The sequence below is a fragment of the Hipposideros armiger genome, unplaced genomic scaffold (genome assembly GCF_001890085.2).
Source record: "Hipposideros armiger isolate ML-2016 unplaced genomic scaffold, ASM189008v1 scaffold_385, whole genome shotgun sequence".
Classification (NCBI taxonomy): domain Eukaryota; kingdom Metazoa; phylum Chordata; class Mammalia; order Chiroptera; family Hipposideridae; genus Hipposideros; species Hipposideros armiger.
The window spans coordinates 745,687-768,745 of record NW_017731735.1 but is presented as its reverse complement, the minus strand read 5'-3'; the positions used below and the strand labels follow the sequence as shown (position 1 = coordinate 768,745).

The following is a 23,059-nucleotide window of genomic DNA, read 5'->3' as shown; positions in this document are numbered from 1 at the left end:
CCTTCCTTACCCGTCTCTCCTTCACCCCTGCATCTCTCTCCCCCCACATCCCCGCTCGCACGCCCTCTCCCTCCCACACTCCTGCCCCTCCTTCTCCTCAGGTTCTCAGTCTGTCTGTCTGTCCGTCCGTGTCCCCTCCCCCAGCCCTTTCCCGTCCCTCTCCGTGCCCTCCAGCAGCAGTCTCCGAGCGCCTCCTCTCCCCTCCGTCTCAAGCTTCCAAAGAGCAAGGAAGGCAAGAAGAGAGAGAGAGGGAGAGGAGAAAAAAAAAAAAAAAAACCAACCCCAGCAGCATCGGAAATCGATGCACTTACACCTCAGCTGGAAGCAGGGACGGGAGTCGAACCGCGGCCGCCGAGCAGCGCGAGGCGGGGAGGGGAGGGGGCGGCTCTTGGAAAGGACTTCTCCGATGTGTTGATTCCTTTTTTTCCCCCTCCTCCTCCCTCCCTCCAGCGCTCACTCCGGGGCGTCGGGGACGGAGATGGAAAAAATAAATAAATAAATTCACGGCGGTGAGGGAAGTGAAGGAAAATAATCAATGCTATTTGGCTGCGGCTGAAGTGTTTTCCCGGCTTCGTGAGGGGGTTTCCATTGATTCACCCAGGGCACTCGCTCTCTCCCTGCCTCCTCCTCGCCCTCCTCCTCCTCCTCCTTGCCCTCCTCCTCCTCCTCCTCCTCGCCCTCACTCCTCCGCCTCATTCACTGGCTGGAGCCGAGGCGTCCCACACAATGGAATAATCAATACCCAGGCGCCCGGGGCGGCCCCACTGAGCAGGTGCAGCGGCCCGCCCGCCGCGGCGAATGCCGGGAGTTGTAGTCCGTCCACCCACGTTCCTGCTCGCCTGCCCGCCCCAGCGGAATCCTCCCGCCTCGCTGGTCTATGGGCGCGACCCCAGGCCCCAGGGCAAGGCCCGCCAGTGTGTCGGACCACCTGCACGGCTCTGGCGCCAGGTTCAAGCCAGTGCCTGTAAAGAGGACAGGAGGCTTTAAACTTTTGTCTTCTCTTTTTTCAGCCTGCAGAAAGCGTACGTGTGTTTTGTTGTTTTGTTTTAAATTAGCTCTAGAGCAAGCCCTGGCTTCTACGAGCTTCCCAGAACCACCTGAGGCCTTTCTTTCCCCACTCCCTTCTTATTAATTCACCCTCCCTTCCAACTGGGCACTGGAAACTTCTATTCCATAGCAATTACCTTGAAGTCTGAGAGCTCTCTTCTCCATGGGATTACGGAGTCCCGAGAGTTGGGTGGGGGGAGGAGAGATTCTGGCTCCTTGGGCTCATCTTCAGTATACCAACTCATAAGCTCTGCTACATTCTAATAACAATAATTGCCAAGATTTATGGAATGCACAGGAACAGTTCCAAGCACTTTTACATGTATTAACTTATTTAATCCTCACAACTAGTCCCATTTTACTAGTCCCATTGAGGAAACCAGGGCCCAAGTCACATGGCCCTGTGAATTAACTTGCCCCAAGTCACATGACCAATAAGTGAAAAAGTCAGGGTTCAAACCTTGATGGTCCTGCTCCAGAGCCCACATTTGCTGTTATAGCCTACTTCTCTTAAAAAAAGAAAACAGAAAAAACCCTGGAGTTCACAGAAAAAAAGGAAGGAGAAACTAACATTCTGAACTTATTATGTGACAGTTTGTCATTGAGTCCTCACACAGAACTGTGAGGCAGTCCCTATTTTGCCAGTGAAAAAACAGGTTTAGGGAGAAGGAGTAGTTTGTCCAAAAATAAACACTTAGAAAATGAAGGTGGGAGTCATCTTCTGTCTGGCTCTACAGTCTGTCTGGTCTTTCCTCTCTGTTCAGCTGCTGCCTCTGCCCCACTGGGATTGGATTTTGTAATTCAGGGAAGAGATTATGTCTTCTTCCTCTGGACAACAAAACTGAAAAGAAAATGCTAGATGAAAAGCAGGCCAGTGAAAGGAGTTATGGCTGGGGTCCCTTTCCTTCCTGCCTATTGGTGCTTGTCATGGCATGGAGCGGAGGGATGCATCCAAGAAATGCCAAGTTCAAGATGCCATGTCTGTAAACTAGTGTCCTCCCCATAGTACTTACTATGGGTCATGTGTTTTCAGACACATACTGGGGGGAAGACAGGTGTTGAGAACCTGGCACTTCTCACCAACCATAGAAAGGAGCACAGGAGTTGGTAAGAGCCACTATTCTTCAGTAAGGTACCACACCCAGAGGGTCAGACATACAGTTGACCTCCTCCAAGTAACTGTTGTCCTCAGAGGGAGTAAGGCGAAGAAGAAGACTTCTCTATTTTGTCTCCTAAAGCAGTCAAAGAGCCACCCCCATGTCTTCCTGTTTTACTTTATTTTATTTATTTACTTTTTAAAAGATTTTATTGGGGAATTGGGGAAGGGGAACGGGAACAGCCAAGTTGTCCTTCAATCTTAGTTGTGGAGGGCGCAGCTAGCTTAGCTCCAAGTCCAGTCGCCATCCAGCCACCTGTCGGCAGCTCGCGGCAGCTCAGCTCAAGGTGCTGTGTTCAATCTTAGATGTGGGTGGGCGTAGCCCACCATCCCATGTGGGAGTTGAACTAGCAGCCTTGTTAGGAGCACGTGTTCTCACCAGCTGAGCCATCCTGCCACCTGTTGGCAGCTCAGCTTGGGAGCAGCTCACTGGCTCATGTTGGAATCGAACCGGCGACCCTGTTGCTCAGAGCTCACGCTCTTAACCAACTGAGCTACTCGGCCGACCCCTGTTCCTATATTTTAAATGACCAGGAGTATTTCTCCTATTCTTGACAAAGCTTGCTCAGGAGCCACTGGAAACTCAGTGACAAATTCCTCAGTTTGGCACTCAAGGCCTTGTCCAACCTGGTCCTCAACTGTATTTCTAGCATCATCATCTCCTCCTTCCACACTGCCCAGCAGTTCTTCAGCTTCTGGATCTTTGGTTATGCTGTTCCTATCTCCATTTGAGTCTCCAACTGTTGAAATCCCATCTTGTCTTTAGTTCCCATCCAAAATATTACTTCCTCCTCCAACAAAAGTTTCCCACCCACCCTTACCCTTAACAGTCATGCCAGGATGTATTAAATCCCCTCTAATACTCTATAGCAGGGTTTGGCAAACTGCAGCTCATGAGCCACATCCAGCTCTTAGGGTAGTTCCGTCTCAAAAGTTTGCCGACCCCTGGAAGAGCCAATCCTGTCCCTCAAAACAATTTAAAAATTATTCGAGAGCCATAAATATATTTTTACATAATCACTATTATGTGAATAATACCCTTTAAAAACTTTATAAATGAAACTGTACTATGATAGTTTTATTTTCAATTTTACTTAAGAGCCTGAGGCTCACGAGCCGTAGTTTGCTGATCCCTGGCGGCTCTCCCGTCTCAAAGTTTGCTGACCCCTTCTCTAGAGTAGCTAAACTTGTCTTAGTTATGCTTCTTTTAGCCCGTTTCCAGTGGCCTGCATTTAGTAGGCTGCCATAATAAATAGTTAATAAAATATCTGCTGGACAGTATCTGAATGACTGGCTTATATCCAGGCCCATGTACTTATAGAGTGAGGGATTTGGAGAGAGGGCTGGAACCTCAGATCCTTCCACCTACCGCCCCAGCTCAACTTTAGATAGTCTCCCTGGCACTAATGGCAGCTTTCCTGACACCGCAGCGACGTCGGGCGCGGGTTTGGGGGTGGATAGAAGAAAGCAAAATCTCCCTTTGGAACTACATCTCCCATCATGCACCCGGGTCCCAGGGTGCCAGGCTCAGCCTGAGGCCTGAGACCTAGGCCGACCGGGAGCCGGGAAAGGTCGGGGATGAGCAGAGCATAGGGCGATGACCTCGGTCACGGCCCGTAAAACCCAGCAGGCCTTTCGGGCCCCGGCCTGCCCATGGCACCGCCACATGGGGCGTATATGGCAGCTCGCGCTGGGACCCGCGGGGTGCGCAGGGAGCGGGGCCGAGGTACCGGGCTAGGGACCATTCCCGGCATTCCTTGCAGGCGTGGCGTGGGCTCCCTTCCCCCATCTCCAGGTCCCGCGAGAGGGAGACCCTCGGGCTTTGAGGTGAGACTCGAGGTTCCGCCGGCCCCTGTTGTGGCCGGGAAGGGCTGGGTTGGGTCTCCCGGGCAGTAAGGTGTGGAAGGGAATGTTGAAAGGACACTCGTCGCTTGGCCTGCTTTAGAAGGAGCCCTTTGGATTGAGGACATCATCAGCAGTGGAAGAAATCTAACTGGAGACCTGTCACTGATGCAGATTCCTTGAAACATCAGAAACAGACGGGGCCATCCATCACAGAGGCAGGGAGAAAGGGCTGTAGCAGCAACAGAGAGCTCCGCACAGTGTGTGTGCCTAAGTTCTGGGGGGTTGGTTTTTGCTCAGCTGTCAACCTGCAAAGCTGAGCATCCTTGGGAGCTCATCAAATGTTTGTTGATTGATTGCAGGTAGTATGGCCCAGGGCTTGATTGAGGTAGAGCGAAAGTTCATTCCCCAGCCTGGCATAGAGGAGCGGCTGCAAGAGTTGGGGGGCATCCTGGAGCACCGGCTCACCTTCCAAGACAGCTACTATGACACCCCTGAGCTGAGCCTCATGCGGGCTGATCACTGGCTGCGACTGCGACAGAGTAGTGGATGGGAGCTCAAATGTCCTGGAGCAGCAGGTGTCTCAGGACCCCACACTGAGTACTTGGAACTCACAGCCGAGCCGGCAATTGTGGCCCAGCTCTGTGAGGTGCTGGGGGCTGGGGGCCTGGGGGCTGGAGGCGTGGTAGATGTGTTGGGTCCACTGAGGCTGCAGGAAGTAGCTAGTTTTGTGACTAAGCGTAGTGCCTGGAAACTGGTTCTATCCAGAGCTAATGAAGAGGAGCCACTGCTCAGAGTGGACCTGGATACAGCTGACTTTGGCTACGCTGTGGGTGAGGTAGAGGCCATGGTGCACGAAGAGGCTGAAGTCCCAGCTGCCCTAGAGAAGATCAACAAGCTCAGCAGCATGCTTGGTGAGGGAGACAAGCCCTTCTGTGCTTCCCCCCTTCCTCTTCTGGATGTACCCGCTGGGCCATTTAGTAGGAAGGATCTCGGGGTTATTTTTGTAATGAGAATTGTTTTAGCAATTTTCTAGAGGACCCAGTTTGCTTAGGGCTCTACCAAATCCTGTTTCCTCTTTTGTAATAGCTGTCTAACCTGGATTTAATCCTTCCAGTTTTCCTAATCTGTCATTGCCTCAGTTCTCATACATCTAGACACTCCTCCAAGTTCCTTCAGTTCCATATGTCAATTCTTTGCTTCAGTCCTTCAAGTCATCCTTCCCCCAACTTCTATCTCCTCATTTTTACAACTACCTAGATCCTCATTTAATTTGTCCTGTTAGCTTTGAGTGAAAGGCAAGAATGTCTTATTTATGGCATAGACAGTGGGGGAAGCATTGGCAGATTTTTTTTTTCCTGTTCCCAGGCTTAGCTCCCTTGTAGACAGTTCATCCACACAAGTGTGGGGTTGTGCATCCTATGGGACTTTATAACCCTGGAATGCTGTTCTCGCCTCCTCAGCAAACATACGCTGAGTTCCCTGCTATGTGCCCAGCATGCTGCCAGGCACTAACAATAAGACACTGGCTTATCGTGGTTCCATACCACAGAGGCTAGAGTTCTCTGTGAATCCCACCCCATGGCTGTAGCTGCTTTTCTCTTCTTTCTACATCCCTCGGTTTCTGTGTGTGCATCCCTGCATGTGCTTCATTACCAAACTAATGAGCTTTGGCCTGCCTAGATGGGCTTTAATCTTGATTGGGGGACAGGAGTAATAACTGAAATGAGTCAATATTTAGGCACCCTCTGTCTTCATGGCACCTGAGTGCCTCTTCACCATTTCTCCTTGGAGGAAAGGCTCGTGCTTGGCTTCCCAGCCCCACTGCTGCATGAAGTGACCCTTTTAGGCCACACTTCCACAGGCCAATCAGGAAGCCGGCTGGTGGGTTACACAAGCTCATTGAATGTTGTTCAGAATCCCAGTGCTGCCTTGGAAACAACTTTGGGGTCCAGCTGCGTGGGCAGGGAGTAGAGTCAAAGCATTTACAGCTCTGTCTGGTTCTCTCCTCTTTCTTCTTTTGCTTATAGGTGTGCCGGCACAGGAGAAGGCACCTGCCAAGCTGATTGTGTATCTACAGCGCTTTCGGCCTCAGTACTATCAGCGCCTGCTAGACGTGCACAGCTCCAGAGAGAAGCCACAGGGGACTAAAGATGCTGACAGTAGCCTGGGCTAGGGTACTTCCTCGATGACGGGGAAAAAGAGCTCTGGCACTATAGGAGTTCATTCCTTTGCTCACTGTGCTTCTTCCCCTGGCTTCCCTTCCCATAGTGACTCCTCTCTCACCAGCTCTGCCTGTTCCTTCACCCTACCCTCAGCTATCCTTGTCGAGCCCTCCCAGGCTGCCTCCTCTCCCTCATCAGTCAGATGCAATCTGTGGGCCGCCCCTCTCCCCTGGCCGCTAAGCAGTCTCCATTGATTTCCGCTCGTGTTTATAGGATTTCCACTTAGCCGTGATCAGTAGTTAAGCACAGGAAAATCCCTTGCCACCCCCCCTCCCTTGGTCGATGCCATTGATTCTGCCAGCAGCTCCTAAACTGCCTTACAGCTGAGTTAGAGATGAGAGAAGGCAGCAGGGATTTCCCTGCCTTGGGGTGTGGGGAATAGTGGCAGGTTGGGGAAATGGGTGGGAGTCCCTGTGGGAAATCTAGAAATTCTGGTTTGATTTTGCCAATGTGCCCTGTGCTGGACCAGAGGGTAGAGTGTCTCCTGTGGAAATTGGGGGGCAAATCTGCTCCCCAGCCTGGAGAAGGGTAGAAAGAAAACCCTCCTTTGTTGAAACAAGTTCCTAAATCTCAGGGGGAAGATACATGCTTCCTGTTAAGACTTTTCCCTTGCTGTTATTCATATAGGCTTTCTACCTCAAATATACACAAATATGGCTTTCCCCCCTCAGGCTTTATTGGGCTTTCATTTGTTGGGGAGGGGAGCAGGCCTGGGGTTTTTGTAGTGGCAACCACAGGACCAGAGCGCCACCTGCTGGTAGTCCTCAGACGTAGGCTCCAAGTAGCTGGGGCCCCAGGAGTTTGGGACACAGTAGGATTTCAGGCTGTTAGTGGAGGCTGAGCTACTGCCATGTCTCCTCCGGCAAGTTGTTCACCTCAAAGATCTCCTGCACCGAGTGGCCAAAGTGATTGTAGGTGAGGCGCAGCTTTAGCCGCAAGGGGGCCTAGGAATAGGAGAGTGGAGACCAGGGTTAGCACCGATGACTTCTCCCTTCCCTGGGTGTTATCTACAGGGGGCTCCTGGAGCTCACCTTATTAGGATTGAGGATTCTGAGGAGCTGGGTCACTGGAGGGCCACCCTGAGCTGGAACTGTGTCCCCACTGGGGGCCTGTAGCTGCAGCTGGAAACTCTGAAGATACGCAGTTGGGCAGAACACAGTTTGTAAGGCAATTAGCTGGGTTCAGCAACCCCTGCACACCCAAAAGTTTCAAACCCTCTTCCTGTAACTCCCCAAGTTCTTTTCTCTGCACGTCCCTCCCTTCTCATCTTAGTCTCTCTCCCACCTGCCTTCTCTACTTAGTGGCCTTTTCTCCCGGAGTGCCTAGGCTACCTCTGAATCTTGGTCTTTTACAAACCTTGGGCACAGCAGCCTGGCAGATGAAGTGGGTGACATCACCCTCTGAGATGTTGGTAGCGGTGACAGTGATTAAGAGCAAAGCAGGAGTTCCAGGGGGTCGAGCAAAAGACAGAATCAGCTGTAGTCCTTCACGCTCAAACACTTTGAGATTTGGGATGGGAGCTAGGGTAGGGAGAGAAGCAGCTCACTATATGGGCAGAAGATAATGAGTGCATTCATTCGTTCATTCACTCATTCAACAAAAATTAAGTGCGTACCCATTAGGTGCAGAGCACTGCCTGAGACGCTAGTGACAAAGTGGACAAGAAGATGAGGCCCCTGTTGGAGCTTACGGTCTAGTGGGGGGAATGAATCAATAAACAGGAAAAGCAAGATAATCAGAGACTGTAATTGGTGCTAGAAGGAAATAAACGAAGCCAGAATAACAGGGAGGAACTAACTAAGATAGGAGTCTTAGGGGAAGCATCTGACATTTTAGCTAAGGCCTGAAGAGGGAGAATAAGCCAGTCACTTGATGTGCTGGGGGAAGAATATTCCAGGTAAAAAGACGATGAATTGCCAAGGGCTTGAGTTGAGGGTTTGAGAAGCTGTGAGGGCGCCAGCGAAGTGGGTAGTAGGAAAGTATATGCGATGGGCTAAGGAGGAAGCAGGGCCCGCAGGCGAGGATAAGACATCTGGAACAAAGGGAAGAACATTGAAGGGTATCCGGGAGGGGAATTCATGATCTAATGAACCCTTTTACCTACTAAGATGGGGATGTGATTGGGGGCAGACAGCAGAGAAGAGGGCACCTGAACCTCAGTCCTTGGCTAAGAAGGAGAAGGAACGCATTTCTACCCTCCCTTCTCTAAGACATCTCCCTTATGCTGAGGCTTACCTGCGGCTGAGGGAGCACAGGGGAGGTCAAGCAGGTGTATTAAAGTGCCTTCTGGGGAGGGATCCGGAGGGGGACGCTGCTGGACATGCCCAGAAGGGCTATCTAGGAGATCTAACAGATCCAAGAGCTTTGAGGCCTGGAGGAGAGGGCAGAAAGGCCAAGGCTGGATATAGAAGCCTGACCAACTCCTCTTCCCCCTGGGGCTTCTAGCCTCCTCACCTGGGGCTCTGTGGGGACAGGGGCTGCTTCCAAAAGCCGGGTTACTTCTTTGCTTTCCTTTGCTTCTTCTTCAAACTGAGAGACACCTCGCTCTACAAGAGGCATCTTTTCCAGGACGGCAGCCCTGAGAGGATGGAATGCAGGTGTGGCCCTCTGGGTGGACCTGGGGCTTTTTACAAGAGGTGTGTGGGAGGAGGGGTAAGAACACAGAGGGCCCTGGGCATACAGTGGGTTGGAAGTGCAACTCTGATTTCCTAAAATGGCACACTGTTGCTGGTTTTCAGATGAGTAAGGAGGGTTGGAAGCTATCTTAGCGTCAATGAACTGTGGGTAGGAGGCTCTGACTATAGTTGAGGAGGACACAAGTGAGGCTGAGACCCTTGTACCCAATGGGAGAAGACATCTGGGGAGAGGGCAGGAGTCTGGGTCTATGCTGTGGCACAGTGCTGATCGCACCTCATGTGGTCGTACTTCCGGAAGAGTGTGTTGTACTCCACAGCCCGCTGCTGCAGCTCCACGTCCAAGCAGCTCCCGTAGATGGACACCACCTGGCGGATGCGGCTGGGCCACAGGGTGGGGGGTGAGTAGAAAGAGCAATCTGCCCTGCCCTTCAACTCCAGGATGTGGCAGGGAGGGGAGAGGCCCCACGGAGCAGGGAGACAGACACTTGGCTCAAAAGGAAGAACCTAAGGATTGGGAGGGGTTGGGGTGTGTGCCTGGGGGGACTCAGAAATTGAAGGGACCTCTCACTGAAGGCACTGAGAAAAGGGTCTCTGGGAGGGGCTGGGGCCACTTTTTACTTGTTGTCCCCACGGAGCCGGGTGCTGAGCTTCATGAGGGCTGTGAGGGCGTATCCTCGGGTGGCCGGCAGGGACATATGGGACTGTAGCACCCTTTCCAATAACGCCAACACCTCTTCTTCCTCCACCTTTGGAGAGGAGAACAGGCAGGGATCCTGGGGTCAGCCCTGCCTCTCCTGACAAGTCCCTCCTCAGTGGACCCTCAATGCAGGTCTCACCTGAAAGGGCTCAGTTTCCTCGCAGCTCCCTTCTAGCAGAAGGTCCCCATATTCCCCGATGCACCAGGCTGCCACTTGCACCAGCGGTTGCTGTGTGGGATGACAAACATGCTGGGCCAGTGTATGGGTGCCCCGCTTCACTTCTACACCCTGTGACGTCCCTTTAGGCAATGCACAGATGGTGGGTTTTGAGGGTTGGGGAAAGAGAAGGGCCTTGGCACAGGGAGCAATTCTGTTCGAGTTTGTTCCCAGGCTCTATCCTGGCTTCCAGGCTTTCTCTGCCATCTGGTGGCCAAGCATCAGAACTACATGGCCTGACCACAATGGGTGCAGTGAGGACAGAGAAGCGAGAGGGTCCCTCCCTTGAGAAGGAGTGGATGGCTTCCACTCACCCTACTTAAGTAATATGAAAAGGGAGCTATAGATGCTGGCTAGCATCAGTTAATTCACTCAGCATTCAGGTAACAATAAAACCTAATATATGCAGAAAGCTTTTATCTCATTTGATTCTTAAGACAGCTCCGGGAGGTGGGCAGGGTAGACAGTTGAGTGCGCTGGGCATAAAGACGGTTATATTAGTCATCTGTGGTTACACAACCAGTAGGTACCAGAGCCAGGACAGAAGTTCAGGTGTTCTCACTAAAAATAGGGCTCTGTCCTTAAGTGTCTCCTCCACCAAGTATTGGGTTGTTGGAAAAGCCATGACATTTTTTTCTCTGTTTTTCGTTGCAAAAATGCATCATGACTTTTCCGACAACCCAATAGATAGTTATATCCTCAAGGGAAAAACAGTTGGGAACCAGGTATAAGGAGTAGGTGGCCCAGGAAGGGTTGGGAGGGTTGGACAGCCCTGAGCCTGGGTGGTGGGAACATTACCTGGGAGATGTCCTGTGCCAAGGCACTGTAGAGGCGGCGTACAGAGTAAGCATGTAGCTCCTGGGCTCCACCAATCAGCTGGGTCAGGTTGGCCACGGCATCATCCCGCACATGGGAGCCTGCCTGGAGTGGTAAACGTGGCCAAGTCAGTGCAGTGAGCCCTGTCCACTCCTGCCCAGCTCTCAGACCAGCCCCTGCCTCACCGTTGTCAGCACACGCAGGATGGTGTCTATGTGCCACCGCTTGGTTGGGGCAAACCTAGGGGACATATGGCTCTTCAGTCGTGGCACTGACCCTCCCCAGATTCTACCCTTTCTGCCTCCTGGGTACCTGCCACCTCACCTCTCTGCTGCCAGCAGGATGCCTGAGGCACAGTCAGCCCGTAGGTCATGGGGACAGGACTCGAGAAAGCCCTGAAGCTCTTGTGTCATGGCTCGCACGTTGGAGCTGTTCACTAGAGCCAGGCTCAGTTCCAGGGCCCGCCTGGCAGGAGAAAAACGTATCTCTGTATGAGGTGGTCCAGGCCCTCCCCTTCTCCAGGTACCTGTCTCCTAGTCCCCTTATTCCAGCTGCTCTGAGCTGGTTCAGGTCTTGGCCACCAAGTGGTGGGCCTTCTGTCCTGCTCACCGGCTGAGGGAGGCGTCAGGTTCCCGCAGACATTCCACCACGGTGGGCCGGTGCCGCTGCACAGCACTGTGATCAGACTGCACCAGCCGCAGCAATGACGTCAGGGCTACGTACCTGGACAGAGTGGGAGAGGACCTATCACATCATGGCCATCAGCCCCCTCTCCGCAACATTTTTCTCTGGATACAACGATAAGAGTGAATTGGGAGACTCTGGGAAGAGGGCAAGGGGCTCAGTAGCACAACCCAGCCAGACACCTGGGACTTTTACCTAATATTCTTGTCACTGTTGAGCAGGAAGCGGCCAAGAATGTTGACAGCTAGAACCTATGGGAGGCAGAGGTGGGGGACAGTCACGGAAGGAGCAATCTGCTCATTCAGGAGTGGGGGCTGCCTGCCACAGGACCTGTCTTCCGGCTGGGGTAGTGGGTGGGGCCACAGTGGGAGAGGCATATGGGAGGATACCCGCAGGCCAGCTGCAGAGCGGATGTCCATGATGGTGAGCACAGTCTCAAACAGGACCGCACTGCCCGCGTTTCGGCTGGTGTCTGTGTTAGTGGCCACCTGAGTGGATGGGCGAGAAGATGCATGTGTAAGGGGCTCTGTCCCCTTCTCAGGTTTCTGGAAGGTTTCCACCATGCCATTTAATCCTCAACCATCTAACAAAGTTCCCTGGGCCCCCACTATGTGCCAAGGGCTACCACACTGAGACAGACTGTGTCCCTGTCCTCATGGAGATCACAGTCTGGAAGGAAATGGAGAAAGAGACAATTTTACGGCCACCACATGGTGAGTGGTCATATGAGGGGATGCCTAGGGCTGGTGAGATCACTGAGCAACATACCTAACCAGCACCCCTCCCAGCCCCCGACCTGGGCCAGCAAGTCATTCATGCTCTCACTGCTCTCCTCGTGGTTCCGGCCCAGAATCCGAAGCAGACGAAGTAGCTGGACCTGAGGGTGGGTTAAAGGTTGAGAAATGGAGGGGTTCTTGGGGTTAGAAGTCGGGCTGAGGAGAAAAATCTGAATTGAGGAGAGCATTGGAAGAGGTCTGGCTGGTTCCCTAGAGCCTCCTTACCTCTCTCTTGACTCCCCTCCACAGGACCTTTAGGTCCTGGGAGGGGATCAGAGGTATGTGAGGCTAGGGGACTTGGGGACAGGTGTTTTTTTACTGTTACCAAACTGGATTTTCTGACCTTCAAGCATCCCTTTCCTGCACTGGTCCTGGGAATCGTCCTGTGCCTGCCACCCTGGCCACGGCACTGATTGAGCCAAACTGTTCTCTGGGAGGTGACCACTGGCCATAGTCTTACTGTCAAGCTCTTTGTTCCAGGGATACAGCAGGGAAGGGTCAGCCCACCTGTAGGAAGGGGTCGCTGACTCCAGATATGCTGTGTTCTGTGGAGTATCCCGTCGTCACCAGGGTCCGGAGGATCTGCACCAGCTGGGGCACCACCTGGAGGGAGGGCACAGCCTTATCTGGGCATTCTTTCTGATCTTCTCAACTTGCAGCCCCATTCCAACCCCACTGCCCCTGTTTTCCTGGCCCAGGGTCTGTCGCTTTACCAGCCCACCTTTTGAAAGTGCTTGAGGGCTGCAGGGCTTCGTTCGCAGAGCTCCATGATCAGCGTGATGGTGCCCAGCAGGACGCCTGGGGTCAGGGCAGAGGAAGTGAATGCTGGGCACAAGAGTCTACTCTGTATGTGCACATACTATCCTTCTCGAATGAGCTGGGGTTCCTGTCCCATTTTCCACCACAGCTGAGGCAAGGGATGGGGAGCCCCATGGCCTTACCGTGGTGGCGTTCATGAAGCAGTTTGGCACAGGGTGGGAGGAAGATGTCGGAGAGCTCAGGGACCTTCCGGATCATGTGCACTGCAGTCAGAACAGCCTGCAGGGGTCAGGGGGCTCAGAGAGGGCAGGGGTCTTCCAGGATGGACTATCCCCCACCTCTGCCACCTGGGGTCAGTTTCTGTAGGGGCAAGTGCCTAGAGTCCTGCCATCTCACCTTCTTGCGCACATAGGGGCTGGGCTCCCGGAGCAGTTTCTCTACCTCAGTGGCCAGGTCCCGGCACATCTCAGCAGAGCCCATGGTGCTCAGAGTGCACAGGGCCAGGCCTTGTACTGCCTGCATCCCCTGGCTCAAGTCACTGCAGTTTTGGGAGGACGGTCAGTCAGGCCTCTGAGAAATCCAGTCCTTCCAGTACTTATAGCAGGCAGCCCCCCTGGGATTTCCCAGTTCCCCTCTCTCCCATCTCCCTGATTCCAAGTGCTTCCCAGAACCCTCTCACTTCTTGATGCTGTTGGTAATGAGCAGGTGGGCATCCTGCCTCTCATCCAGTAGAAGCATGGCCCCCAGGTAGCCCACCCTCTTGTCTGTGAACCTGGGGGATGCGATGAGTTTCAGGCACTCCATCTATAGGGAAGGGGGGCAGACCAGGAAGGGGCAAGGGTGAAACTAGAGGCACTAACATCCCTTTTCTATCTTCCTCCTTAACACCAGGTTGGGGGCACCCTCAAGTCCCATCACCCTCCCGTCAACCATAGGAGAGGCTTAGAAGATTCTGAGTTAGCGAGTAGTTTCAAGGAAACAGGAGTTGAGGAAGATGGGAGAGGAGAGGAGGTGCCCTGAATGGGCCTGGCCAGAGAACAAAGGGTTCAGTCCAGCTGATGACCAATACGGGCTGTAATGGGGAGGAGGTCTGTGGTGCATATTGTGTGCTCCGAACTTTGTAGAATTTAAAAAATCGGGGCACAAATAGGTGTGCAGGTCCCAAACCCCGCCGCACTAGTCTTCTTAATCAAACTCCCGAAGGAAGGTGTCCCTGCCCAGTACCTGTCCAAAGTGGGCAGGGTAGCCCAACATGTGGACATAGAGCAGTTTGGCCAGCTGGCGGTGCCTATGCAGAGGGTCCCCATCACGGAAGGAGGCACGGATGTGGGCGCACTCTTTTTGGATCACTTCCCTCTCCTGGGCCTGGGTCTTGGCCCCACGAATCTCCTCGATTAGATCTTGAAGCTTCAGCGAAGGAATCACCATCCTGGGGGGCAGAGCCCGGGAATGGAGAGGGCTTTAACCCTCTCTGGCTCAGAGTGCCTGGCCTTTCTGTCCAGGCTTGCCCTGCGCCAGGATCCTGGAGGCTCGGGTGCCACAATTACCCTAAAACTGAGACCACATTCACCTTTCCCCACGTGGTTCTCCAAATTCCGTCCATTCCTCCCCGCCCCAGGAGATCCCACTACGCATGCGTTCTCACCCCACCCTGCACCCTTTCCAACTGAGCATGCGCCAGAGCCCCGCCTATTTGCCCCCCTCCGCCCCCACCTGGTTCCCCATCCTTAGCTAAGCCATTCCTTTCCCTCCAGGGCCCTGCACTATTTCTTCCGCGGGATTCCTCCCCACATTCGCATCTCAGGCGGCCCCAGGTTCCCCACACCAGGGCGCCAGCCTCACCTGGCTTCTGTTTCAACTCCGTTCCTGTCCCCCTGGCGTTTCCTGGTACAGGGCCCGGCCGGGGTTGGTGCTTGGTCTGGTCCTTCCCTCTCCCCGCCCCCATCACGGGACCCCGCCCCTCATGGGCTGCCCTGCTGAGCCGTCTTGAGTCCTCTGACCTCAGGCCTCAGGCTTTGGAGTTTAGGGGGAAGGACTCTTCTATAGGGACTGGGAGACTTTGTAACAGGCCTGAAGTTCCCCAAGAGGGCTCCTCGTACATTTTCACCACCCAGGGAGCCTCAGAGAGCTTGGGTTTGAAGCCATCGCACCCCAAAGGAGATGACAATCCCCCCCCTTTTTTGAACTTTTTTATTAATATATTTTTTTTTTGTTAAATTTCTTTGTATTTTTTTTTTCCTGCAAGACTTGGTGTTGGCGGCACTGTTGTAGTTGAACTTCAATCCCAAATTCCATGAAACAGAAATCAGAAGTAAAGGTTGAAAGGGGGGGAAGGAGGGAGGCAGGCCAAGGAGTAAACGGTTGGACTAGAAAAAAAGAGGGTGTGTGTGGCGGGCATTCCCAGGCAAGGCCATTCCTTGAGGAGGGGGAGGGGGTTGGCAGGCAGCTTGCCTCTGCCTCATGCAGGGGAGGGAGGGAAGGTCCCCTGGGGACCTTACAGTACCCTCTTCTTAGGGCTTCCTGCCCTCAGGGGAAAAGCTCGTACCAGAGATCAGCCACAACCTCCAACAGGGCTCTCCGCCCACCTCTCACCCAGGTTTGACGCCCACCTCTGCCCCGCCTGGAAAGTGTGTGATAGATTGGCTTCCTGTGATCCCCTCCTTCTGTTGCTTTCCCATGTCACAAGATTCTGATGTGATGTGGGAAGAGATATACCCCACTTAGAGACTACTAAGCTTGTCACAGCTTGTGCTGCCCTGTGAGTTCCTGTTACCTGGTCTGGTTCTATTTCTCTTCAGAACTGCCTCCACCCATACAACTGCCAGAGCTGGGGAGTGGGGTCCTTGCTCAAGTGCCTCTAAACCTCTGCAGTAGGAATGAATGTCTTCTTCAGGCCCCTTAGAAATTTAATCAAAGGCCACAAGTGAGTCCAGACCAACCAAATTTTTAGAGGAAGAAAGAGGGTGGTAGACTTGGCTGCATTGGGCTCTTTCCTTTACACATTGATCTGGACATGGCATGCCACCCGAGGGGGCTGGGTTGGACGAGGGGCTGGCTGTTGAGGAAAGAAAGTGGGAGATGCTAGGGAGTCACTCCACTTTCCATTTCCCTCCATACCCCCTTCAGGGAAGGATGGGGTTAGGCAAGAACCTAGCTCAGTGCTTGGAGGGGAGACAGGATCCTTCAAGGTCAGAGATGGTGGTTGTATCTCCTCCAGCTTTTTCACTTGGCCTTAGAGAGATACCAGGTCCCTGGGTTAGGGAGCCACAGCACCTCAGCCAGTGCCTTGCCTAGTATACAGTCATCCCTTCTCCATATTCTTCCTCCTTTCCACTCCGCTTCCAGGAGACTCCTCAAGACACCAACCCTCCACCCTCATCCAAGTTCAGGTCTAAAGAAAAGGCGGGGAGGGTGTGGGGCAATGGTCTGACTTAGATTTGTGTGTCTCAGAGAAGAGAGCAACTCTGAGCAAGAAAAGCCCTTCATATGTAAACAATCTAGAGAAAGAGAAGGGGTGGGGTGGAAGGGAGTGAGGAAGACAGAGACAGATCCAGAATAAATGAGAGAATCTGAAAGGAAAAGTGGGGAAAGAAAAAGCAAGAGACAAAAACAAAGGGAGACAGAAAAGAAAAAAGAGAAGAGGAAGATTAGAGAAAAAACAGTCAGGAGGAGAAAAAGAGAAAAAGGCAGGTAAAAGGAGTGAAGAGGCAGCACCCGAAGCCAGAACTAGGTCAGGCAGGAGCCTCAGGTGAGGAGCTGGGAGAACAGGAACGCCAGGCTGAGGTCCAGGAGGGCCACGGCTCCCACCACCAGGGGATTGGCAGCTCCCTAGAGAGACAGGGGGAAATGCAGTCTCAGTCCCTGACGACCAGGCCAAGGACCACCTTCCTGCCCTGGCTGAGGTGGCAAAGCTGAAGGGTCCTAGGCACCTCTCCTCAAAGGCCAGAGCAGGGGCATCTCCAACCTTTGTTCTGGATTGCAAAACACCCCTCTTCTCCCAGTCAGGGCCCCACCTTCCCTCTGGCTCCCTCAAGTCAGAAACAGCCCTTCCTCCTTCTTCCCTCCACTCCCCTCCCACCAGTGTGTCACATGGCCCAGGCAGCCGCCTGGCCTTAGCATACATTGGCAGCAGCAGCCGGTACTGCAGTAAAGCAGAGAGGGATGAAGGGGTGAGGATGTGGTTGCTAGGAAACAGAAGAAGGCCTGGAGTCCAATCAGAGTGGAGAGTTCTGGAGACACTCCACCCTTCCTGGTTTTCTGCTTTCTTTCCTATTTCCCTTCTTCCCAGGAGAGGGAGGGAGAGTCAGGGTGGGGAGGGAACAAGCTTTTCCTTTTTTATTTCTGGGCACCAAAGAGAGAAAGTGTGGAGGTGGGGGCAGGGGTGGAGAAGGAAACCGGGAGCTGGAAATGATATGGAAGGAGAACAGGGAAAGATGTTCTGGCTCTACCGTTAATTATTTGTTTGTAACCTTGGGAAAGTTACTTTCAGTGCTCTGGGCCTCATTTACCCCTTCTGTCAAACGAGGGAATTGGACATGGAGGTCTCTAAGGTTTCTTCCAGATCTCAAGTTTTAAAAATTTTTTGAGGTGGGTTATGATCTGAGACTGGGCAGGCAGAGAGAAAGCTGAATCCAAAACAAAGTCTTTCAGGGGGATCAGAGTGAGGTCTGAAAAGGGTGAGAAGCAAGGCTTTCTGGAGAAGGGGGGCCAGAAAGGAGCTGATACTCAGAGGGCACAAAGCGGGATGGAGTGTGTCTGTCTCACCGGCTGGGCAGGCCTCTCAGTTGCAGCTGGCTCATCAAGCTCTTCCATCAGGCACCCAGCTTCAGGACCCCTTGAGGATGGGCCCCTCAGGACTGGTGTGGCCATGGGATCAGGCTCCAAGGCCCCTGGGGTCCTCAGCCGGGGCAAGGGCTCTTCATCTTCCCCCTCCTCCTCTCGAAGACTTCCAGAACTGTCACTGCAGCCTCCAAGGAGTGGGGAACCGTCTCTGAGCCCTGGTCCCTGCATCCCAGCCTCATCCTCCGCCTCATAGCCAGCTAGTTCCTCTGCCTGCTCACCTGGGCCCCCCCACTCCTCAGGCCAAGCTTTGGGGCTGGAGAAGGGACCCTGGTCCCCTCCAGGAGGCAGTGGGCTCCGGCAGGCAGGGGGTCGCCAGGGTTGACGGGAAGAGGCAGGGCTGCTGGGCAGTTCAGGGGAGCCCTCTGAGGGAGTCAGTCCATTCTCGTACACCCCAGGGCTGTCCTCATCCAAGGGCTCTGTGTCGGAACCTTCTGAGTCCTGCCTGGGTCTGTGGCCTGGGACAGGGATAGCTAAGAATCAGAGGGGCCTAACTGGCCTTGTGTTGCAAAAGCTACAGCTTTATCCTCTGACTGGGTGCCTCCCAGAACAGGCTTACAGCCTCTTGGTGTAAGACCTCAACCCTTTGTCCTTATTACCCTATTTCATCAATTGCCAGTTCTACTCCCTACGCTCCCACCCTCCATCCCCTCAGACCCTCACACCCTGGCTTTCCCATCTCCAGTCCCCTGTGGAAATTCCCTTCCCCTTTCCCCTCCAGCTCCCCAGGGGACCCACCCCTCACCCCTGGCTGCCCATGCCTCACCTGGGGCCTCTAACATGGGCTGCAGGTCCTGGGCTATCAGCTTGGCCATTCGAGCAGCCTCCACAGCCTTCTCAGCAACACTGCTGGCTGCCACTGCCTTTAAAAGGGCGTCTGCTGCCCTGTTGGGTACCAGGGACAGGGATTTAACAGGCCTGCTCAGATGCTCCAGCCCCCTGGCCCGTGTCCTCACTACATCACATCCTCCAGATCAGAGCCCAGGCCTTGCTCACACTTTGCCAGCTACTCCCCTTCCCTGGTCAGGCAGGGCAGCTGGCCTTTGGTTTCCCCTTCTAGACCTGGGCTGGGCCTGCTGTCATTACACCCTACTGCTCCTCTCACACCCTTCCACCATTAGGTCCTGTAGTAACACTTCACTTCTTCAAGCTGCAGGGCCAGGCCCTCCCTCCCTGCCCTCAGCTCTGTTATTCCTGGAGCAGGACATATTCCTGTTATGTCCTGCTCCCCTCCCAGTGACAACTGAGACCTCACTCGCTTAGCACATCCCTCTGCAGTCGCACCTGCTTGGTGCTTACAAGCTATGCCTTCCCGCCCTCTTGGCTGCCAATACTTCATGTTATTACCATCTCCTCTCATACTTCTGGGGTCGCATAGCTCTCTGTGGGGTCCAGGGTGGTTTTCTGTAACCTCAGTTCTGCCCCTCTTCACCCCACCCCCACACCCTTCCTGTGCGCCGTCCTCTCCCTTCCCCTCACTGCTGCTAGCCCTTATTATTGCATTTGCCTCTCCCTGCAGATTTCCTGACATGAGAATTTCACATCTTGCTTTTCCTCAGCCTTTTTTGTCATCACATTGTTCTCCCCTCTTCCTCACTGCCACTGCCCCCCGCACTACCTCATCCTTTCTGAGCTCTGCAACTGGAGTAAAGGTGGGTTCCCCTTTCTGCTATTATCTATTCCATCTCCCTGACAACATGAATGCTTTCACATCACTGTGATTATACCTTCTGGGTTAGCTCCTAGTCTCCCTTCCACAACCCCCCCTTGCATCCTGCCCTGCTCCTTAGGTACAGGTAACCTTGAAGCATCATCAGTCCTTTCCCTACTGTTGTTTCCCAGTTCTCCCTCTGATGTCAGACACTTTCTCAATTTTCCCTTCCCTTTCACCCTCTGTTGTTAATGGTAGATGCCTTGTAATCATTAAATTAGGTCTGTAATCCTCACTGATATCCTTGCCGTGGGCTTGAATGGATCAAGACCCATGACTCCCTCTGGACCTAGATCTATTTAATCTGGCCTAGGAAGGCAGTCTGAGTATGGGGGAGGGGAGAGAAGTGGTGATGTCCACTGCAGACTTAGATCCACCTTCTCTACATCTACCTTGGAAGATATGGTCAGCCTCCTCGCCTCAAACCTGGTGGGTCAAGGACCTTTACAGCCTGCTTGGAGGGAATCTCAGATAATACTATTCTTCCATTTTAGGGCTTTCAGACCCTATATGACTAGCCCTGTCCTGAAACTGAGCTGGTCTTAGGGTTTAGGGCAGGGGATGAGAATCACAACCTTGGGTTACACTGAGCTCTACTGGTGGCCAAGAAACTGCAACACTGACAAGGGCCTGTGTTTTTGAGTGGGAGGGTACGGATGATCAAATCCTAAGCAGTAGACCCAGTCTGTGCTAAGGCATCTGGCCAGGCTCAGGCTACCTGGCAGAGACACCTGCTGCTGAGGCTCTGCTTGTTTCCATGGAAGCTGGCAGCCAATCAGGTTTGCCAGGCCTGTTGCTGGGGAGACCAACCAGCCTCCTCCCACTGCCTGATCCTCTAGTTACTGAGATCAAGTTTTTCCTGCACATGCCCACTCCCCATCTAGCCTAAAGTGCTTCTTGGTGCACTGCCCTCCCCCTTTCCTGGCTTAAGGCCCTGGACTCTAACCACCCAGATGCTCAGATATGACTACAGATAGACATTCTCTGGCTGAGGCATCTGCTCTGGATATGATATGTTCACACACACACACACACACACACACGCACGCACGCACTCACACACACTCATGAAGCATATTTGGACATATCTTGACCTCTGGTCTTCTGAAACAGTCCCCAAATTAAACAAAATCCTTCAACTGTGGCCTCCCCTTTGAAGAAAATCCAACATCTAAAAATTCATATGTGTGAATGGCATAAATTGGGGGCCTGTGAACCTCATTACAAATGGATTTTTGGCTTTCTTTAGATCTGGGCTATCCCAACAGCCACAAGCCATATGTAGCTTTAAGCATTTAAAATGTATCTAGTCTGAATTGAAATGATGTGTTGTGAGTATAAAATATATACTAGATTTCAAAGACTTAGTAAAAAAAAAGGAATATAAATATCTCACTTGCAATTTTATATTGACTGTAGGTAGGTTGAAATGATAATATTTTGGATATATTGGTTTAAATAAAATATATTATTTAAATTCATTTCATCTGTTTTTATTTTTTTCATATGGCTACTAGAAGATTTAAAATTAGGTACTTGGTTTACATTTAATTCCTACTGGACAGTGCTGCTTTAGATAACAAGGTTCCTGATGCATGGAAATGTAATCTGATTTACAGAAAAAATATTTCATTTACAGGCAAGCCTCCTCCCCTCAAACCTTTATCAGTGGATAAAGAAAGGCAGAGGCGCCGAGGCTGAGAGGGACTATCTTTTTAGGTGGATAGGTCAACTGTACAAACTAGACGCCCTCAAGGCACCAGGATGAAATGATATCAGATTAGGGGCAGGCTGGGATGTGGTTAGGAATGCATACTCCCTGTCTCCCTGCCCAGTGCTGTTGCTCCTGGCCTGAGGCTGGATCAGCTGCAAGAAGAGGAAAACTAGAGAGTGTCTGAGTGCTAAGAGGTTTCTGGGCCTGCATAAAGCAGCACTCATTGCTACTCCCACACTCAATGACACATGTCCCCACAAAAGACACTGAGACACACAGTCTAACACGGCTTCCCTCAAATACCCAGCCACCCACAGTTACACCTATATCCACCTGTAGCCTCAGATATAAACAACCCAAACACTCAGGGCTACAACTGCCTGGCTCTAGGCCTGCTCTTCCCCACAAGGCCCTAGGCCTTGGGTCTTGGTCCTCCTTTAGGCACCAACCCCTTTCCCTGTTCCCAGGGTACCTTTTCCCAGTGGCCCAGCTTTAGCCTCTGCACCTGATGCCCACCTGGCAGCAGCGATCTCCTGGCGCTGGCGGGCAGCACTCACTGCTCGACGGGCGCCCTCGACAGCCCTGTCCACCTTTTCCTTGACTTTGCCCCGCCGAAGGGCCAGAGGCAGTAGGCTGCGCACGCGCCCTCCGTGCACCAGCCGGTTGCGCTTGTACTTGCCCTCCTCGCGGGAGCCGTCGGGGCGGGTGGTGCGCCCGTAGCCGTGCCGCCGGTTGCCCAGCCACTCGCCCTCATAGCGCAGCCCGTTTGAGCGCTGGCTCACGCCGTAGCCGCTGCGCCGGTCCGCGCGCCATTCGCCCGCATACACCTCAGTGGCGGAGCCCTCGATGAGGGCGGGCGGCGCTGGGGCCGGGGGCCCGCTGGCCTCGGAGCCCAGGGGTCCTGTGCTGCCCACCTCGCTGCTCACCTCGCTGCGCAGGGAGCCCCGCTTGCTGCCCAAGGAGCTGCGGCGCCCGCCTGCCCGGAGCCCGCTGAGCAGCAGCGAGCGGCGGAAGAAGCCGCTGGCCGCGGGGGTGCGCTTGCGGGAGGACGCGCCGTCAGTGTCCCCGGGCCCGGCCAGCACGAATCCGCCCCGGGAGCCGGAGGCCGGGCTGCCTCCCTCGTCGCCTGGCAGGGGCAGGGGCGGGGGCGGCGTCGGGGGGTCGCTGTGGCCAGAGTCCAGAGAGGTGCGGCGGGGCGAGCGCAGCAGCGCCGCCTGATGGTAGGGCACGCTCTGGCGCACCCCGTAGCCGTGGCGCTTCCCCGCCTGCCACTGACCCTGGTAGGTGCCTGCGGTGGGGGTAGGAGTGGGAGAAAGAGTCAGGACCTGCTCCTTGCACCCCAGGCCCCAAGCGCCCCTTGAAGCCTTAGTGTGGAAATTGGGGAAGGGCACTAGGAGCTGCGGACAGGCCAGGTTAGGTCGGAAGGTGTGGAAGAGTGGAGTGAAGACAGACAAGTAGCAAGAGACCCCTGGATTTTGGCAGTGCAGGTAGACAAGGGAAAGAGGGAGGGACAGACAGGCTGAGGTGTGTGAAGGACAGACAGTCCAGAGGGTGTGAGGGACAGGCTGACAGGGTGTGTAGGATAGCCATGTGACTAGCAAACAGGACTGGGGGGGAGGGGCATGCCAAAAGAAGGAATGTGAGGGGATAGGCAGAGCAGAGGGGTTAGGGATACGCAGGTGGAGAGGGGAGGTGTGTGGGACCAGCCCAGAAGAGGGGTGTAAGGGACAGGCAGACGGATGTGTGAGAGCCGGGTAGATGGGGAAGAGGGTGGGGGGCGGTGAGGGACAGGCAGACAGGGAAGGGCAGGCAGATTCGGGAAAGCGAAAGCAGGCAGGGGGCAGACAAATGAAGAAGGCATGTGTGATGGTGGGAGGAGAAGGCAGAAAGATGGGCACAGAGGTGGATGTTGATGGGAAAACAACGGGGCATGGGGTGTG

At 53.7% G+C, this 23,059-nt stretch overlaps 4 protein-coding genes across 10 annotated transcripts in view; 1 reads left to right on the top strand and 3 right to left on the bottom strand.

Annotated features, from left to right (window-relative positions):
• Window positions 1–632, bottom strand: part of ZFHX2 (zinc finger homeobox 2) — a 31,337-nt gene extending 30,705 nt beyond the window's left edge. For both annotated transcript variants that reach the window (XM_019663057.1, XM_019663058.1), the window contains exon 1: window positions 312–632. The gene's annotated coding sequence lies outside the window, so the exon portion shown is untranslated. The remainder of the gene's footprint in view (window positions 1–311) is intronic.
• Window positions 633–3,328: 2,696 nt separating this feature from the next.
• THTPA (thiamine triphosphatase) lies at window positions 3,329–6,938 on the top strand. 2 transcript variants are annotated; one of them, XM_019663055.1, is made up of 3 exons: window positions 3,329–4,030; window positions 4,408–4,959; window positions 6,076–6,938. In XM_019663055.1, the coding sequence occupies exons 2-3, from the start codon at window positions 4,413–4,415 to the stop codon at window positions 6,219–6,221; spliced, it is 693 nt and encodes a 230-aa protein (XP_019518600.1). In that variant the 5' UTR covers window positions 3,329–4,030; window positions 4,408–4,412; the 3' UTR covers window positions 6,222–6,938. The 2 variants fall into 2 exon arrangements, with proteins under 2 accessions (XP_019518600.1, XP_019518601.1); XM_019663056.1 differs by lacking the exon at window positions 3,329–4,030 and adding an exon at window positions 4,037–4,307.
• Window positions 6,925–14,689, bottom strand: AP1G2 (adaptor related protein complex 1 subunit gamma 2). Of its 3 annotated transcripts, XM_019663048.1 has the most exons (23): window positions 14,426–14,686; window positions 14,080–14,284; window positions 13,535–13,659; window positions 13,252–13,393; window positions 13,038–13,134; window positions 12,818–12,894; window positions 12,604–12,699; window positions 12,117–12,197; window positions 11,710–11,808; window positions 11,516–11,571; window positions 11,246–11,359; window positions 10,961–11,101; window positions 10,822–10,876; window positions 10,619–10,741; window positions 9,743–9,832; window positions 9,525–9,652; window positions 9,181–9,285; window positions 8,725–8,848; window positions 8,506–8,641; window positions 7,886–7,963; window positions 7,627–7,790; window positions 7,302–7,400; window positions 6,925–7,214 (listed from the first exon to the last, which is right to left on the bottom strand). In XM_019663048.1, exons 1-23 carry the CDS (start codon window positions 14,488–14,490, stop codon window positions 7,113–7,115), a joined length of 2,502 nt encoding a protein of 833 aa, XP_019518593.1. In that variant the 5' UTR covers window positions 14,491–14,686; the 3' UTR covers window positions 6,925–7,112. The 3 variants fall into 3 exon arrangements, with proteins under 3 accessions (XP_019518593.1, XP_019518594.1, XP_019518596.1); XM_019663049.1 differs by lacking the exon at window positions 7,886–7,963 and having other exon boundaries at window positions 14,426–14,549; XM_019663051.1 differs by lacking the exons at window positions 6,925–7,214; window positions 7,302–7,400; window positions 7,627–7,790 and having other exon boundaries at window positions 7,869–8,302; window positions 14,426–14,689.
• Window positions 14,690–14,698: 9 nt separating this feature from the next.
• Window positions 14,699–23,059, bottom strand: part of JPH4 (junctophilin 4) — a 10,239-nt gene continuing 1,878 nt past the window's right edge. The window contains exons 3-7 of one of the 3 annotated variants that reach the window (XM_019663053.1): window positions 21,636–22,407; window positions 18,461–18,579; window positions 17,916–18,152; window positions 17,620–17,822; window positions 14,699–16,683 (exon numbers count right to left, since the gene is read on the bottom strand). In XM_019663053.1, the coding sequence (XP_019518598.1) occupies window positions 16,600–16,683; window positions 17,620–17,822; window positions 17,916–18,152; window positions 18,461–18,579; window positions 21,636–22,407 (1,415 nt within the window). In that variant the 3' untranslated portion in view covers window positions 14,699–16,599. Of the gene's footprint in view, window positions 16,684–17,619; window positions 18,153–18,460; window positions 18,580–21,635; window positions 22,408–23,059 lie in introns of those variants that run through there. The other 2 variants (XM_019663052.1, XM_019663054.1) reach the window with 2 other exon arrangements.